The 19,678-nt window shown below is 43.0% G+C and overlaps 1 protein-coding gene across 1 annotated transcript in view; it reads left to right on the top strand.

Annotated features, from left to right (window-relative positions):
* Positions 1 to 19,678, top strand: part of DNAH8 (dynein axonemal heavy chain 8) — a 319,171-nt gene that overhangs the window by 244,487 nt on the left and 55,006 nt on the right. The window contains exons 82-83 of the mRNA XM_053603542.1: positions 1,689 to 1,807; positions 3,162 to 3,364. Coding sequence (XP_053459517.1) covers positions 1,689 to 1,807; positions 3,162 to 3,364 — 322 coding nt within the window. The remainder of the gene's footprint in view (positions 1 to 1,688; positions 1,808 to 3,161; positions 3,365 to 19,678) is intronic.

The raw sequence follows: 19,678 nt of genomic DNA, 5'->3' as shown, positions 1-19,678 counted from the left end.
GTACTTTGCACCGATAATAACCCTGCAGGGGAAGTATTATTGACCCTACCTTATACAAGAGAAAGCTGAGAGTGAAGAGATTAAGTACTTCCCCAAGGCTGCATAGTTAGAAGCTGTAATTTGACCTCATGCTCTTCCCTTGCCACAGCAGGTTGTTTGGGAACCTGCCATCAGGAGGCCATTGGTCTGGCATGTCTGTGGGGAGAAAGGGGAAGATAGAAAATTAGTGTCCTGGCCAAATGAGTATCAGAAACTGAAACAAAAGTAACCTCAAACAGAAGCTGCTGTGGCCTTGGCATCTCAGGCATGTGGTTTGTGCCAAGAGGTGAGGGCCAGGAAAAGAAGAGGGAAGTGCAGGTGGATGGCAAAGGGCTGGAAGTCGTCCTACTCAGAAGCTCCGCTGTGGAAGGCCTAGCTCAGAACTATCAAGTGTTTCCTTCTTGTGCCTCCTCTCTGGGCGCTGGCGTGGGGAGGCCTGCAGGGGGCGCCGTGGGTAGCAGGGCTCAGGTGCAGGTGCAGTGAGGGAGGGCAGGCAGCGGGGCGGCCCTGCTAGCGGCAAGGCCAGGCAGATTCTCTGAGGGCGGCCAGCCAGGGGGAGCCGCTGCAATCTTTAGGGAAAGATGGTGCTTGTGAAACATTTGGGAAATGCCCCTCCATCTTTTAGTGCCCCAAGGACAAAATGAGTTACAGAGTAACTGTTTTATTGTTATTTTGTTTATCGTTACCCTGTCTGGATCCAATGTGAATTGTTCTCATGACGTGCGACTTTGGGAGTTATTTAATGTCTATATGCCTACATAAATGTGGGGATGATAAGAGGAAAAAGTGCAATCCTCAGGTCAGGCACGTAGCATCTGCTGTTCACTGCTAGTGCTTACCAGGGCTTTTTGAAAGTCCCTACAAACACAGTGAGTGCGTGATCAGCCTGATGGTTGCTGAGGAGCAGCCACCGGCTCAGCAATTCAGTCTTCATAATTAGTCCTGGCAGCACTTAGGCTCCAGGGAGCACCTTCTAACGCCTCTGAAAACTTGGGGTCCTCCCCAGGCTTCTGAAAGATGTTTGTGGCCACCTCCTGGAGAGAATTCTTTCATTCTTAGGTTTAAAGTCTCCAGGTGGGCACCATTAGGAAAATAAAAATTTCGGTTTTGCCATCCATTTCTATTTTTTAAGTAGAGGGCAGCATATAGAGTTTGGTAATGAGAATGGTCTGTGTCAGTGGTTCTCAAATGCGGATAATTTGTACCACCTCCAAGGGGCATTTGGCAATGGCTGGAGACAATTTTGAATACTATGACCCGGGTGCTACTGGCATCTGGTTGATAGAAGCCAGCTGCTAAACGTCCTCGGGACAGACCCCACAACAAAGAATTAGTTGGCACAAAAATGTCAATAACATCAAGGTTGAGAAGCCTTGATCTGTGTTTCTTCCTGCCCAACCACTTGGTATAATTAATAGTGATCCTGATTTTAACAAGTCATGTTTTTAAAAAATGGAAACAGTGAAAGGGAATAATAATATCCAGGCGATTTGAGTCATTGATTCTGAAGAAATATTGAAACTGTGTTGCTAATGCTTGAAAAATTGTCTGCCTATGAAGGATGACCTTCTAAGGTTATTCAGAGTCCTCTCCAGTATATTCTGATCAAACATAGTTCCGTGGCTCGTTAATTGGCTTGTTTCTTTTAGATATCTCGTAATGAGAAGGGGTGGAAAAGCTGGTTTGATAAAGATGCTCCAGAGGAGGAAATTATCCCTGATGGATACAATGATTCACTAGATACTTGCCGGAAACTTCTACTTATCAGGTGAGAATAGGTATCATCAAATTACAGATCTTACCCCAGGGAGTTTTCTTAACTCCTTTCCTGTAGTTATTGTAAGAAATGTGTGTGCTTCCAAATTGTGGTTTTGGATGGTAATTCTTCATTTTCTTGACAAGCAAAATAAAATGGTGATGGTGGCAGGGAACGATATATTTTGACAGTGTATTAATGATAGTGTTTTTAGCAAAAAATGTGAAAAATGCTTTTCTTATTCATTTTCCTCATTATTTACCAATGAGTGAATCATTTATTGTTGAATTTATGTCTTTAAAAAAATGGGCCTCACAAAGTCACAAGACAATTCGTTTATAAGTTAAAATTCAATGGCACTTGAGAAAAAACAAGACTATTGCACTATTAAAATGTAGTAATGTAATTTGGACTATTTAAATGGAAATAGAAGTTTAAAATTGATTTTAAGGAAGGGCATTCCCCTCTCTCTTCACTTTTCACATTTTCTCAATATGTAGTAGCTCAAAGAGACTTTATATATTGGAAAAATCAATGCGTTGTGTGTGTGCACACGTGTGTGTGTGTGTGTCTGTGAGAGTGATGGGTGGGTAAAGCAGCAGGGCAGAGATAGGAGAGATGAAACCACAAAAAGAATAACAAAAAGATGGGGGATTCCTTGGGGGGAAGTTTTTATCTTTCCTAATGTTATATACCCGAGCTTGCACATCTTTAGAACCAAGTTATTGGCTGGATGTTGTCACCCTTCAAGAGTGATTGGAGTGGCAGTAATGGAGACCTCACAGTCACCAGGGAGTGTGAAAGGACTGCTGGTTTTTATTGGAACCAATGTGTCTATTTTTTATTCATTATTTTGAAACTGGATCTGTCACAAATGTAATCTAGTAAATAAGACTCTTTCAAGCTTGTCTATGATGTAATGTGCCAAATATCAAATGACATTAATTTAACGTGTCCGAGTGTATACAGCACACTCTGGTGTGCGGTACACAAATGGTATGATAGAAAAGTTTGCTGATGAACTTGCCTGTGACGACTTTGACGTGTGGATTCTCCCCCTGGAAGATGCAGAGCTTGAGTGGGTGGCAGGTTGGCCCCTGTCAAGTACTGGAGCTGGCAGCAGACACCGTGTTGTTACTGGCTCTTCCCTGCTCCCTCCGGCCTCTGGCACCAAAACCACGTGACTAAGTTTGTGCTCATCCAGGGATGGGAAACCTTGTCATCTCACTTACACAGATCTGCGTAAGGGAGAAATAGCTTGTTGCTGTTTTGCTAATTGAACATCTGTTCCTTAACTGTTCAGAATTTTATGTAATAAAAAATGAACACACTGAATTTATTTCTTCTAACTTGTATTCATTTCTAGGTCTTGGTGCCCAGACCGGACTGTCTTTCAAGCAAGAAAATATATTGCGGATTCTTTGGAGGAGAAGTACACAGAACCAGTTATCTTAAATCTGGAGAAAACCTGGGAAGAAAGTGATACCCGAACGCCTCTGATATGTTTCCTGTCCATGGGGTCTGATCCCACCATTCAAATTGATGCGTTGGCCAAGAAACTGAAACTAGGTATGATAGTAGTCTATGCAATTTAGCTACATTTCTGTATTTTTACTTCAATTTTGCCTTTCATAATTTCATAATGGATTCTTAGAAATATCTGTAAAACTGGGTTAGAAAAAAATGTTAAGCTTATTCTTCCTTTATAATTCTATCATATCTCCTAGATTGGAGGCGATATAGGTATCTCTGTGTGGAGAGGCACACACTCATCTGCCATACACTTATTTTTCTGTTGGTTGTTTTTTTAAGTAGTACACACACAGGTGGCCGTATTGCATGGATAGCAGACTAGCAAAAATGAACATATGGGAGCAAAAGTCTGTGTCATTACCATGCTTCTATAAAATAACAAAGCAGTCTGGGCACCCATACTCAGTGAGAGAGCGCCGGACGCATTCACCGAGGCTGGCAGGTTCGAACCCGGCCCGGGCCAGCTAAACAACAGTGACAACGGCAACCAAAAAATAGCTGGGCATTGTGGTGGGGGCCTGTAGGCAAGAAAATCGCTGAAGCCCAAGAGTTTGATGTTGCTGTGAGCTGTGACGCCACAGCACTCTACTGAGGGCGGTATAGTGAGACTCCGTCTCAAAAAAAAAGACAAAGCAAAGTTCATTTTATCACACATTGAAAAACTACAGCCATTATTGTAATGGAGAATAATGAGGGATTCATTCATTCACTTTCATTCAATAACCAGTCTATACAGGCAGTGTGCTAGACTTGGGGAGTACGTAGGTGAGTGTTTTTCAACTTTTTTTTTTTAATCTCATGGCACAGTGGAACCTATAGTTAAAACTTTGGCAGCATACTTAAATTATGCTTATATGGTGCTTATATAGTTTAAAAAATGGTATAAGTTTCTTTATAAGAAACTTTATAAGAAACATGGTTAAGTTATGTAGATCAAAAAAAGTGGATTAAAAGAAAAATTATACTTACTAAGCTTTGAACTTCTTTCAAAAATAGTTTGATTAATGATTTTTAAAAAGTTTTGAGGCCCATGGGCTGAAAAACACTGACCTAGAGGAGTACGACCCAGTGGGGAAAGACAGACGTGGAAGCGTGGGACTGTGGGCAGCGTGACAGCTGGGCTGACAGAGGACAGACGTGGAAGCGTGGAACTGTGGGCAGCGTGACAGCTGGGCTGACGGAGGACAGACGTGGAAGCGTGGGACTGTGGGCAGCGTGACAGCTGGGCTGACGGAGGACAGACGTGGAAGCGTGGGACTGTGGGCAGCGTGACAGCTGGGCTGACGGAGGACAGACGTGGAAGCGTGGGACTGTGGGCAGCGAAACAGCTGGGTTGAGGGAGGACAACCATGGAGCGTGGGACTGTGGGCAGCGTGACAGCTGGGCTGACGGAGGACAGACGTGGAAGCGTGGGACTGTGGGCAGCGTGACAGCTGGGCTGACGGAGGACAGACGTGGAAGCGTGGGACTGTGGGCAGTGTGACAGCTGGGTTGAGGGAGGACAACCATGGAGCGTGGGACTGTGGGCAGCGTGACAGCTGGGCTGACGGAGGACAGACGTGGAAGCGTGGGACTGTGGGCAGTGTGACAGCTGGGTTGAGGGAGGACAACCATGGAGCGTGGGACTGTGGGCAGCGTGACAGCTGGGCTGACGGAGGACAGACGTGGAAGCGTGGGACTGTGGGCAGTGTGACAGCTGGGCTGATGGAGGACAGACGTGGAAGCGTGGGACTGTGGGCAGTGTGACAGCTGGGTTGAGGGAGGACAACCATGGAGCGTGGGACTGTGGGCAGCGTGACAGCTGGGCTGGCGGGGGACAGACGTGGAAGCGTGGGACTGTGGGCAGTGTGACAGCTGGGTTGAGGGAGGACAACCATGGAGCGTGGGACTGTGGGCAGCGTGACAGCTGGGCTGACGGAGGACAGACGTGGAAGCGTGGGACTGTGGGCAGTGTGACAGCTGGGCTGATGGAGGACAGACGTGGAAGCGTGGGACTGTGGGCAGTGTGACAGCTGGGTTGAGGGAGGACAACCATGGAGCGTGGGACTGTGGGCAGCGTGACAGCTGGGCTGGCGGGGGACAGACGTGGAAGCGTGGGACTGTGGGCAGTGTGACAGCTGGGTTGAGGGAGGACAGACGTGGAAGCGTGGGACTGTGGGCAGCGTGACAGCTGGGCTGACGGAGGACAGACGTGGAAGCGTGGGACTGGGGACAGCGAAACAGCTGGGTTGAGGGAGGACAACCATGGAGCGTGGAACTGTGGGCAGCGTGACAGCTGGGTTGAGGGAGGACAGACGTGGAAGCGTGGGACTGTGGGCAGCGAAACAGCTGGGCTGATGGAGGACAGACGTGGAAGCGTGGGACTGTGGGCAGCGTGACAGCTGGGTTGAGGGAGGACAGACGTGGAAGCGTGGGGCTGTGGGCAGCAAAACAGCTGGGCTGATGGAGGACAGACGTGGAAGCGTGGGACTGTGGGCAGTGTGACAGCTGGGTTGAGGGAGGACAGACGTGGAAGCGTGGGACTGTGGGCAGCGTGACAGCTGGGCTGACGGAGGACAGACGTGGAAGCGTGGGACTGTGGGCAGCGTGACAGCTGGGCTGACGGAGGACAGACGTGGAAGCGTGGGACTGTGGGCAGCGTGACAGCTGGGCTGACGGAGGACAGACGTGGAAGCGTGGGACTGTGGGCAGCGTGACAGCTAGGCTGACGGAGGACAGACGTGGAAGCGTGGGACTGTGGGCAGCGTGACAGCTGGGCTGACGGAGGTCAGACGTGGAAGCGTGGGACTGTGGGCAGCGTGACAGCTGGGCTGACGGAGGACAGACGTGGAAGCGTGGGACTGTGGGCAGCGTGACAGCTGGGCTGACGGAGGACAGACGTGGAAGCGTGGGACTGTGGGCAGCGTGACAGCTAGGCTGACAGAGGACAGACGTGGAAGCGTGGGACTGTGGGCAGCGTGACAGCTGGGCTGACGGAGGTCAGACGTGGAAGCGTGGGACTGTGGGCAGTGTGACAGCTGGGCTGACGGGGGACAGACGTGGAAGCGTGGGACTGTGGGCAGCGTGACAGCTGGGCTGACGGGGGACAGACGTGGAAGCGTGGGACTGTGGGCAGCGTGACAGCTGGGCTGACGGAGGTCAGACGTGGAAGCGTGGGACTGTGGGCAGCGTGACAGCTGGGCTGACGGAGGACAGACGTGGAAGCGTGGGACTGTGGGCAGCGTGACAGCTGGGCTGACGGAGGACAGACGTGGAAGCGTGGGACTGTGGGCAGCGTGACAGCTAGGCTGACAGAGGACAGACGTGGAAGCGTGGGACTGTGGGCAGCGTGACAGCTGGGCTGACGGAGGTCAGACGTGGAAGCGTGGGACCTTGGGCAGTGTGACAGCTGGGCTGACGGGGGACAGACGTGGAAGCGTGGGACTGTGGGCAGCGTGACAGCTGGGCTGACGGGGGACAGACGTGGAAGCGTGGGACTGTGGGCAGCGTGACAGCTGGGCTGACGGAGGTGGCTGGTCACAGGAGTCAGAGCTATGCAGGCTGCCTAGGGTCTGGGGAAAAGCATCTCTTTGATATTTTCAGAAGGATGTTAAAAAATAGATAAAAAATGACTGGCTGGATGATGGTAGAGAGAAGAAAAGTTGTTTCAGGGGGAGGAGGCAGGGCAGGAGTTATAAACACGTAAGTGTGGAATCAGGAACTATGTCAGGGAACTAAAGGATAGGATTGCAGAGCGTGTCCTTACAGGATCGAGCCAGTCTGTAAGTTTATGCCCTCTGCATACCCTGAAAATCTGAATGTTGTTGGCACTGCCACTTAAGATCGTCCAGGTTCAGGTCTCTGTTGGGTAATTCATTCAAGTCTTTATAAAGATTACAAAAGTAATTGATCATAAATCACTAAAGCAGTAATAAAATTACATTGAATGTATTGTATAGTTAAAGAAACATGGCATAATAAAATCAATTCGGTCATGTCCGTGTCTGGCCATATGTCTCTCTGCACAGAGCCCCCGCCTTACGGTGGCCTGGCCTGTGCTTGTGCCTCTTCTCCGTCTTTACTTTGCTCTGTTCATAGCTGCCACACTGTTCTGTGTTCTTAGTGGATCTGTGTTGAAATGGTCATTTTCTTCTATCTGAGCACTGATACAAAGAGGGTTCTTTTGGCAGTTGCTCATGGTTAAGTCTCATTAGCTGTCTTTAAAGTAGACTTCTTTGCTCTGTAATTACTGTGGCACACCAGCGGTCTAAGTTGACCTGACAGTGGCACCTCTCTAGCTGCCTTGGAGTTTGCAAATCTCTCTCCAGTCTATTGCTTTGTGTGTCTTTACCCAGCTGCCTCCATGTCCCACTTCTCTCTGCACTTAGGTGCCTTGTTTCTCTCTGGCCACAAACCACTCTTCTCCACATGGCAGAATTCCTGGCTTCTGGTGGCTCATGGGCATCACTGCTAACTAACATACTCAGCCAGTTTAGTTCTCAGGGAAACTCCACTTCCTTCCTTGGTCCTAAGTCCAGATTTCTGGGGAAGAAACTCATTGGCTTGGCTTTGGTCATGTGCTCCTTTCTGGGCCAATCAATGAATTGTTGCTGCGGCGATAGATTCATAGTAGGAAACATATATATGGAGCAGGGGTCGGGGGCATTCCTAGGAAGGGTTATAGTTCCTAGAAAAAGGGATATCCCACTTGAGTTACCACTTCAGACATCAGACATATCTCTTTAAGAGAAATCAGAATGATGACATTGACAAAATACAGAGGCCAGACTTGTGCTGTCACTGTTGGGGTTACCCTTCGGCTTTGCTTAGCAGTTTGGTGGCTTCTGTTTCTTCTTGCTCCTTTACTTATTCCAATGATAGTCCAAGCTTCTATTGGTGACTTTTTAGGATACTGACACAAAAAGTCTCATTTTGACACTGAAGGAGCACATGAATTGTTTAAAGAATTCTACCACCAAATTGTTTTCAGCAGTGTTAGGAAGTCCTGTGCGACTTGCCCCTGTGGGTTACAAGTCCCAAAGATAGCCGTTAAAATGAAATGGTGATATAGATAAACTAACATATCAATCTAGTCTCAACTATTAATATTTTATTTAGAAAATTAGGTAATAGATAATCATGGAATGCTCAAGGTGAATGAGACTCTGGAAATCTGAAATCCGACTGTGGCCTGCAGAGAAAGCCCCAGAGCTGGTCAGTGAGAGCTTTGATTGAGGATGCACCTCAGGGACTCCACTGCAGTGACAGCAGGCATCTTGGTTTTTCCTTCCTCCTCACTGCCTTTATGTGATGAATTAACCAGCGACCTGATAGTAACATGAAGAGGCAACAGAATCCAATACATGTTCATAAGGAAAGAGGAGAAGGAAAACGTCTGACTGTAACTGTTATCGGGTATTGCTCAGGATCTGCGGCGACAGACTTGGAGTAGATAAGCTCTGCACAAAAGCACCGAGTTGCTGGGCAAGGGAGAAAAAGCAGGTGGATTCAGCTGGAGAGCCTTCCTGGGAGCCTGAGAGAAGGGCAGTCCCAGAGCAAGAATGGGTTTGAAAACAAGGTGCAGAAACAAATGAGCGAAAACAAATAAATACAAACCCACAAATACACAAAAGTTGGAAGTGGGAAGGTGAAATATTTTCCCACTGTGTGGGAAATAATTCACTGTGTACAGATGAAATACTTTAAATAATGAGAGAATGGTGTATAATTATAGTAATAAACTAGAAAATCTAATTAAAATTGACAAACTTATAGCAACATACAAATTTATATAATTTTCTTAGGAAAGGTAAAAACCCTGACTAAACCAATAATAAAGGTGAGAAAAATTAGAAGTATTATGATTATTACCTGAGCGAAGGCTCTGGGCTTGGGTAATTTTTTGATAAGTCTTTTAAAGCTTTCGAGGACTTGTATCTGCCATATTCTGTTGTAGAACATGGAAAAAGAGGGTACATTTTTCTTCTTTGATAACATTACTCTGATACCGAAAACCAACCAAGATAATAACTGTGTAAAAGAAAGAAAACCACAGATTGATTCTACTTAATACAAGTGTAAGGGTCTTAGCTAAAATATAAGCAAGAGGAGTTCAGAGTAACGTTAGCAAGGAGTCAGAACTGGAGGGGTGATCTACCCATATCACCCCTCAACAGTAAGAATTCTGCACCCACGTACAGACAGAATTCTCTTTGTGGGAGCTTTGGCATTAAGGTTGGAGGTTGTGAAACCCCTGTAGAGCCCAAGACCTAGGAACGTTGTGCTGAGAACACACATCTGCACCCAGCTGGTGAATCTGCCAATTGTCTCCAGGGTCCAAGCTGGAAATGGTTCTGTTCCCCCACAGGGGTTGGCTGTAGCTCTGTTTGGCCCTGGGTCTGCAACCAAAATCAACTGCCAAGGGATGTAGGAGGGATCAGGCACACTAGTGCCTCAGCAGAGAAACTTATTTGTGTACCAACATCAGTCTTGACAGCAAACTTGGAAGTTGCACTGTGGCTTAGCTCTGGCCTCCCTCTGCTGAGGTCCCAAGAGCTCAGAGGAAGACCCGCTTATATCTTGCGTCCCAGGAGTTGGAGCCTCCTTGAAGGGCTTGCCAACTTCCAGACCCCAAGGGGGCCCCGTGTCAACTACAGCTCCTTCTGCTGCAATCAAGGAACTATTATTTCTCTTCAGAGACCTACTGTGAGATTCACTTTCATCTGAACCAACAAGATGGTCTCGCCAGCCTCTGTCCTACAGCAGATCCTGAAGGCACCAAGTCTCAGCCCCAGCCCCTCTCACTGCAGTCAGCGAACCATCCCACATGTGCGGGGACCTGCTGGGAGACAATTTCCTGTATTGGCCACTGGGACAGGCTTTTGGGCTTAGGGCCCTGGCCAATTTTCCCACATAGCCTGGGCACCTTTCTTGGGTTTTCCCCAAGTCCATCTGGGCTGAAGAGCTGTGCCAACCTTGGAGCTCTCGTGAACATGGAGCTACCCTATGGTCCAGCAACCCCACAACTAGGTATATATTTAAAGGGAGTGTAATCAGTATATCAAGGAGATATCTGCACTCCTGTGTTTAATGTAATACAATTCACAGTCACCAGGATTTTAAATCAGTCTAACTTTCTATTGATGATGAACAGATTGAAAATGTCATATTATCTATTCTTAGCATTTTGGCTAAGAACAAGTGTAAAAAATGTGGTACATATACAAAATAGAGTACTATTATCCATCAGAAAGAATGCCGGGTAGAGTCGTGGTTACCAGAGACCACTGGGAAGGGGGTCCTGGGAGGGTGGTCAGTGGGCACAAAGTCACGGTTAGCGAGGAGATCTGGTGCTCCATTGCACATAGGATAACTGTAGTTAACAATAACGTATATTTCCAAAACAGCTAGGTGAGAGGATATTGGATGCCATCACCACAAAGAAATGCCACATGTTCGAGGTGATGGATATGCTACAAAGGATCATTGATCATTTCACAATATTTGTGTGTGTCAAAACCACACTGCACCCTACAGATATGTATAATCACTGTGTGTCAATTAAAAACAGAATAAAACTTTAAAAAGGAAGAATCCATTGGAAGATTAAACAGTAACTTGCAAATAATAACATGCCTTCACCAAGTAGGAACACTGGGGCAAATAGAGCTGACCCTTGAACAATATTGGGGTTAAGGCTGCTGATCCCCTCTGCAATTGAAAATTCATGTGTAAATTTTGACTCCTGAAAAGCTTATCTATTGACCAGAAGCTTACTGATGACATAAGTGGTCATTTAACATATGTTTTGTATGTTACATATGATATCTACTGTATTCTTACAATAAAGTGAACCAGGCGGGGGAAAAATGCTTTTAAGAAAATCATAAGGAAGAGAAAACGTATTTACTGTTCATTAAGTGAAGGTGGATCGCCGTGAAGTTACTCATCCTCATCCTCTTCAAGTCCCATAGGCTGAGAAGGAGGAGGAAGAAGAGAGGTTGGTCTTGCTGTCTCCAGGGTGGCAGAGGTGGAAGAGATGAAGGGGGAGGCAGGGGGGCAAGCACATTTGCCGTAACTTTTATTGAAAAAAAAAATCTGTATATAAGCAGACCACACGGTTCAAACCCATGTTGTCCAAGAATCAACTATATGAGAAAGATGCGGTATCAAGAAATCTCATTGCAACAGTAAGTGTAAAACGTTTTCTTTGAGCCACAGGTGCTGCTCCCACAGGTTTAATAACCAGAATCCACAGAGAACTCAAAACATATAAGCAAGAGAAGAACAAGCGATCCCATCGCAGGCTGGGCAAGGGCCTTGAAGAGAAACTTCTCTGAAGAAGACAGGTGCACAGCCTACAGACATATGAAAAAATGCTCATCATCCTTAATCATCAGAGAAATGCAAATCAAAACTACTTTGAGATATCATCTAACTCTAGTAAGATTAGCCCATATCACAAAATCCCAAGATCCATGTTGGCATGGATGTGGATACATTCCTTTTGGAAAGATGTTTGGAGAACACTTAGAGATCTAAAAATAGATCTGCCATTCAATCCTATAATTCCTCTACTAGGTATATACCCAGAAGACCAAAAATCACATTATAACAAAGATATTTGAACCAGATATTTCTGCATGTTTATTGCAGCCTAATTCATAATTGCTAAGTCATGGAAGAAGCCCAAGTGCCCGTCGACCCACGAATGGATTAATAAATTGTGGTATATGTACACCATGGAATATTATGCAGCCTTAAAGAAAGATGGAGACTTTACCTCTTTCATGTTTACATGGATGGAGCTGGAACATATTCTTCTTAGTAAAGTATCTCAGGAATGGAAGAAAAAGTATCCAATGTACTCAGCCCTACTATGAAACTAATTTATGGCTTTCACATGAATATAATTGTCTTAACACAATAACTAAGAAAATGCCAGGAAGGCTATGTTAACCAGTATGATGAAAATGTGTCAAACGGTCTATAAAACCAGTGTATGGTGCCCCATGATCACATTAATGTACACAGCTATGATTTAATAAAAAAAATTAAAAAAATAAAAAATAAAATTATGAACTTAAAAAAACACTTTTTCTTAAGCTAGCACATTATTACCTTGATAGCTACAAAAATAATTTTATAAAAATTCAACATTTATATTTGACTTTCAAAAAGTAGAAACAGAAGACTATTTTGTTAATGTAATGAATGTGCACCTTAGACGTCAACATCATCCTTACTAATGAGTGACTGAGGCGTACTCATTAAAGTCAGGAGTAAGGCAAAGATGCCTGCTATTGCCAGTGTTACACAGCATTGTTGTAGAAAATCTGGCTAATGTAAGAATCATAAATAAAAGATACAACTACTGGAAAGGAGGGGGAAAAATCATCAACATTACTCTCAGACAATGTCATTGTCTAACAAAAAATACAAATGAATCACTGAATAACTGTTAGACTTACCAGGATAGTTCAGGGAGGCGACCGGACAGAAATCAATACATTAAAAATCAATGGCACTTTCTTATAAAATAAAATGTAAAAATTCCACTCACTGCGGCAATAAAAATAAAACCAAGAGAATAATTTTAAAATGTATCTATTTGAAGAGATTATAAAACTTTCTTAGAGACATAGGAGTAGATTAGAATAAATGGAGAGTTCAATCACATTCCCAGTGAGGAGATTTAATATTGTAAAGGTGTCAATGTTCTCTAAATTAATCTATAAATTGAATGCAAGTCTAATTGAAATCTAAAGAATTTCTTTTTCCTAATTGGATAGTAGAGGCACTTTCGATCATCCGGAACTATAAACAGACAAGAACAGCCAAGAAAACTTGAAAAGAAAAAAAGGGTAATGAGGAACCAGCATCACCACCTTTAAAAAACCTTATCAAATGGCAATAATTTAATCAGGGTGTAACTGTTTCAGAATAGATAAGCGGATTGATGGAGCAAAATGAAAGGCCCCAAATTAGACTCTGGCATATATCATAGCTTTCTGTATGAGAAGATTCACATTTCAAATCAGTGAAGGAAAAACGCACTAGTCAATAAACAGTGTAGAGAGAGAAAGTTAACTTTACTTCACATTAATTCTAAGGTAAATTCTAGATTGATTAAGGTACGAAGTGCTTGAAATTAAGCTATAAAAGAAGAAAAATGATATGTTGAATTAGTTATATACTTCTGAGTGATTAAGATTTTCTTAACCATAATACCAGAGTCTAAAATCAGAGAGGCAAGATACATGATATAACTGAAGTTTTAAAGCCTCCGTCTGTCAAAAGGACTGTGAAGAAAATAAAAACACAAATGAGGATGAGAGTGTGGGCTTGGGGCTCTGCGACTGTAGTACAGTGGTTATGGTGCTGGCCACATTCACCAAGGCTGGCGGTTCGAACTTGACCCGGGCCAGCAAATAATAATGACAACCTCAACAACAACAACAAAATAGCTGGGTGTTGTGGTGGGCACCTGTAGTCACAGCCACTTGGGAGGCTGAGGCAAGAGAATTGCCTAAGCCCAAGAGTTTGAGGTTGCTGTGAGCTGTGATGCCACAGCACTCTAGTGAGGGAGACATAATGTGACTCTGTCTCAAAAACCAGAGTGTGGGTTTGGATTGACAGCATTCCATTTTGAGGGGGATGCTGGAAGTCTATTGCTGTATGTCACAAGTCTTTAAAGTGTTTGAATTCTTTGCCCAGATGACTTCACAAGTAGGAATTCCTCCTAAGAAGATACTGAGAGATATATATCGAGATTTATATTAAACGATGATGTTTAATCTAGTGCTGTTCACAATATTAAAAATTCGAAAATCTCCTAACCATCAAGAAGGGTAGCGGTGGAATGAACATGAGGCATTGGCACGAGGGAACACGGGGGTGCCGTTCAGAACCGTTCCCCAGTGATCTCGAATAAAAGCAAAATATTCACAATATGCTGTGAAGAAGTAGAGATAGAACTTATCATCCACGTATTTTTATGTAAATTTTAATATATATAGGTCCACAACTCCTCGTTCAAAATTCTTAGGGCCAAATATGTTGCATAAATCAGAATATTCCAGCTTTTAGAAAGGTAATAGTCCATATGTTATGTAAAACAGTGCAGATAAGAGTATAAATATTCGGAAAAACAGGGGTAAATAAATAAAGACCGTAAATAGCCCCACATTCATTAAGGTTAGCTTTTTCCACTAAAAGAAGTTTTTTGAATTTTGTAATGATGGTAAGGTGTTTTGTATTATGAATGTCAAAGGGATTAGAAGGAAGATCTCTAGGGAGAAATACATGTGATTTTCATTTCCCTTATTCTCTTATATTTTCCAGACCTTTTGATGTGAACATATATTATTTAATTAGAATTAAAAAGTCAAAAAAAAAAAAAAAAAGGAAAGAGAGAGCAAGAGAGAAGGAAGAAATGTGGAAGAAACATGAACTTAATTTTGGAAAGGAATAGAAAGGCAGTCATAGCCATGCTAAAGTCTTAAATACAGACAGTTTATGAGCAGCACTTCCTGCGATGTCCACTGCATCCATGCCTCTCGTGAGGGTCCTCCTCATCATGTCCTGGCAGTTCCCTCTCTAGCCACCCCCCCAAAAAACCTCAGCCTGTGCTGCCTTTTATCTCCCTGGCCCCCGTCTTTGGAACCTTTTTCCTCCTTGAGTGGGAAGCTTCCTCATTTTTCCAATGTCACTCAATCTTGTTTTTCCAGGCCATTCATAAAATCAATCAAATATCAATTACCTTATATTAAAAACGAAGAAAGATTACAAATCAATAACAATCTTCCATTTTAAGAAATGTGGAGAAAAAGAGCAAACCAAACCCCAAAGCAGTCAAAAGAAAGGAAAAATAAATATTGGAGGGGAAAAAATAGAGAATTGAAAAACAATAAAGAATCAATAAACCCAAAGTATCTTTTTTTGAAAAGATCAACAAAATTGACAGATGTTTAGCTACACTTACCAAGAATAAAGGAGAGAAGGCTGTGATTACTAAGATCAACAATGAAAGAAAGACATCACCACTGACCTGATAAAAATGTTGAAAATCATAAGGGGTGAGTAAACAGTTATGCCAACAAATTAGATAACCTGGATGAAATGGACAAATTTTTAGAAAGAGATAACTCTTGAAACTGACTCAAGAAGAAATGGAAAATATGAATAGACTTACAATACATAAAGATTTATTAATAAAAAATTCCCAGAAAAGAAATCTCAGGCTTAGATGGCTTCATGGGTGAATTCTATCAGATATTAAAGGAATAGCACCAGTTTTCCACAAACTTTTCTAAAAAGTAAAAAAAAAGAATACTTTCCAACTCATTCTGTGAGAACAGTATTACCCTGATACCAAATGCAGACAAAGACGTCACAAAAAACTGCCGACTATTACTCTTTTTTTTTTTTTGTAGAGACAGAGTCTCACTGTACCGCCCTCAGGTAGAGTGCTGTGGCATCACACGGCTCACAGCAACCTCTAACTCTTGGGCCTACGCAATTCTCTTGCCTCAGCCTCCCAAGCAGCTGGGACTACAGGCGCGTGCCACAACACCCGGCTACAGTTTGGTCGGGGCTGGGTTTGAACCCACCACCCTCGGCATATGGGGCCAGCGCCCTACTCACTGAGCCACAGGCGCCGCCCCCGACTATTACCCTTGATGAACATACAAGCAAAAGTCCTCAACAAAATATTATAAAACAAAATGCAGCACAATAGAAAAAAGATTACATGCCATAACCAAGTAGATTTATCCCAGGAATGCAAGGTAATGTACCATATTAATAGAAAAAAGGACAAACCCCACATACTCATCTCTGTAGATGCTGTCAGTCCCAGTCACTGCTTCTAAGATAGTGCATTTAATGCTGTGTCCTTACGTAGTAGAAGGGGCAAGGGTCTCTCTTGGTCCTCTTTTATAAGGATACTGATCCTATTCATGAGGGCTATGTCCTCATGACCTAATCACCTCCTAATACTATCACTTTGAAGGTCAGGCTTCAACATATGAATTTTAGGGGAAGATAAACATTGAGTCTATTGCATATGCAAAAGGAGCATTGAAAAACATCCCACGCCCTTTCATGATAAATACACTTAACAGACTAGGAATAAAAGGAAATTTCTTTGACTTGACAAGGGCTAGCTACAAAAACTCCACAGCTAATTTCATACTTAATGGTGCAAGACTGAGTGCTTTCCCTCAAATATCAGGAGCAAGATAAGGCTGTCTGCTCCACCACTTCTATTTAACATTGTACTGGAGTTCTTGACAGGGAAATTAGACTAGACAAGGAAATAAAAGGCATCTAAAGGAAGAAGTAAAACAATCTCTATTCCCAGTCGATGTGATTTTATATGTAGCAAACCCTAAGAAGTCTACCAAATAAAACCCAATTAGAGCTGATTGATGAGTTCAGCAAGATCGCAGGATATAAGATCAATATTTTAAAAGCTATTGTATTTCTATATTACTAGCAAGAACAATTCAAAAATGAAATTATAAACACAATTATAATTCATTTCTAATATCTAAAACAAAATACTTAAGAATAAATTTAACAAAAGTGCAAGATTTGTCCATTGAAAAATTAAAAAACATAGTTACATAAAAACCTAAATTACTGGGAAAACATCCCACACTTATGGATAAGACTACTTTGATATGATAGCAATACTCTTCTGATTGATTAACAGATTTAACTTAATCCCTATCAAAATCCCAACGGCCTTTTCTTTGTGGAAATTGTCAAGCTTATACTAAAATTTGTATGGAAACACGTGGGACTCAGACTAACCAAAACAATCTTGAAAAGGAAGACCACAGATGTAGGACTCATACTTCCTGATTTCAAAACTTCCTACAAAGCTACAGTAATGAAGTCAGCATGGTACTGGCATAAAGATTTATATTTCAGTGTAATAAAATCCAGAGTCCAAAAGTAAACCCTCACATATATGGTCAGTTGTTTTTTTTAATAAGGTTCCAAGACTATTCAATGTGGAAAAGAACAGACTTTTCAACAAGTGGTGCTGAAAAACCTGATTTTCACTTGCAAAAAATGAAGTTTGGTCTTTACATCACACCATACCAAAAAATTAATTGAAAATGAATCAGAGACACAAATGTAAACATTAAAACCATAACACTCTTAGAGGAAAACATGAAAGTGAATCTCTGTGACCTTGAATTAGGCAATGGTTTTCTAGACTAGCATAAACATAATTAACAAAAGAAAAAATAGATATATTAAACTTTATCAAAATTCAAAATCTGTGCTTCAAAGAGCACCATCAAAGGATAACCTACAACATGGGAGCAAACATTTGCAGATCATGTTATCATAAGGCTCTCGTATCCGGAATGCATAAAGAATGCTTACAATGTGATAATAGAGTCAAATTACCCAATCTAAAAATAGGCCAAGAATTTGAGTAGACATTTGTCCAAAGAAGATATATAAATGGCCATAAACACTTGAAAATATACTCAACATCATTAGTTGTTGGAGAAATTCAAATCGAAGCCAGAATGAGACACTACTCTACTCCTACTAAGATGGCTATAATCAAAAAGAGGGGCAATACCAAGTGTCGGTAAAGATGTGGGAAAATTAGAACATTTGTATGTTGCTGATGGAATGTAAAATGATGCAGCTGCTTTGAGAAACAGGCAGCGTCTCAAAAAGTTAGAGTTACCATATTACCCAGGAAATCCACTTCTAAGTATATACCCAAGAAAATTAAAAATATATGTTCACTCCAAAACTTGTACGTAAGTATTTGTATCAACAGAGTTCATTCTAGTCATAAAGTGAAAACAACCCACATGTTGGTAGACTGATGAATCAATAAACAAAATGTGGTGTATCCTTAAAAAGGAATGAGTGATAATGTTACAGTATCAATGGACCTGGAAAAGGTTATGTTAACTAAAAGAAGAAAACACAAAAGGACACATATTGTATGATTCCATTTATAGGAAATGTCTAGAATGGAGATATAAAGTAGATTGAGGCTGCTGGGATGGGAGTGGGCGATGGGGAGTGACTGCTGATGGGGGATGGGGGTTTCTTTTGGGCTTGATGAAATGGAATTAGATAATAGTGATGGTTACATAACTTTATGAAGATATTTTAAAACATTGAATCGTATACCTTAAAATTTAAGGGTAAATATTATGATATGTGAATTATATCTCAATTTAAAAGGTTTAAGAAAATATTTTTTGAGCATCTATTGAGTTTTACACACTGTCTAGTTTGGACCTGGTAGACCACCACGTTCAAAGTCCCTTCTTTTGTGGAGCTGACTTTCTATTCTGGGCATAAAATAGACTGTAATCAGTAATCAAGAGAGTACATAATATGCTAAGAAGAAACAGGGCAAAGGGCAGAGTGAGAGGGAGGCGTGCTGTTTCAGATAGGACGGTCAGGTGTGCTGTTTTGGTAAGTGGAGAAAGCCCTGAGCTGTGAAGGGAGCCCATCAGTGGAGCTCTGAAGGAAATGCATTGTGGGTGGAGGGGACAGCAAAGAGGCTGGTCTGTGCCTCGAGAAAAGTGAATGTGTGGGGCAGGGAAAGTGCTGAGATAAGGAAAGGGGTGTGTGTGTGTATGTGTTTGTGGTGGGGGCCAGTTGGGTAGGGCCTTATAGGCTGTAGGTGAGAACTTCGGATTGCATTTTGGATTTTGCCTTTGCAGGCAATGGGAAGCCATTGGGGGGCTCTGAGCAGAGGGTGGATATGATTTGATTTGGAGTTGACAGGATGCCTCTGGCTGCTGGAGGGAGAAGAGCTAACAGGGGAGGAGAAGGGCTAACAGAGGACAAGAGTGGGGGCGGGGTGTCACCTGTTAGGAGGCTGGTGCAAGAATCCAGGCAAGTGATGGGGTCACTTAGGCCAGGAGAATAAAAGTGGAGATGTTGAGAAGTGGTCAGATTCTAGATACGTCTTGAGCCATTACCTGGCTCAACATAACAAACTCAGGCTCGTTGCCACCTGAGCAAAACCCAGCGCTTCCTGTTAGAATGTGTGTTTGATAGGCTTACACTCGTGTTTATACTTTCTAAGCCTATCGGACCTTCTCTCATAGACCTATAGAATATTGTGTGTTCTTCCAAAGTAAGAGGAGCTCAGTATCACTGCAGGATCAAGAGGCTCCTCCCAGTCAAGTCCCACGTCCCTTCTCTTCTTTTATATAGGTCAGGTAGGATTCTTCTTGGGTGCTTGGTTCCCCTGAAGAGCTGGAGAGATTCATGGGAGCTTTGGTGGGAAACTTGAGCTTTGCTTGCAGACTGTTGGCCTCTGGCAATTTCTGATTCTCTGCGTAGTGCTCTGCCTCTCTGTCAGGAGTG

The sequence above is a fragment of the Nycticebus coucang genome, chromosome 9 (genome assembly GCF_027406575.1).
Source record: "Nycticebus coucang isolate mNycCou1 chromosome 9, mNycCou1.pri, whole genome shotgun sequence".
Lineage (NCBI taxonomy): Eukaryota > Metazoa > Chordata > Mammalia > Primates > Lorisidae > Nycticebus > Nycticebus coucang.
The sequence above is the reverse complement of the archived record's forward strand: the minus strand, read 5'-3'. Positions and strand labels throughout refer to the sequence as shown.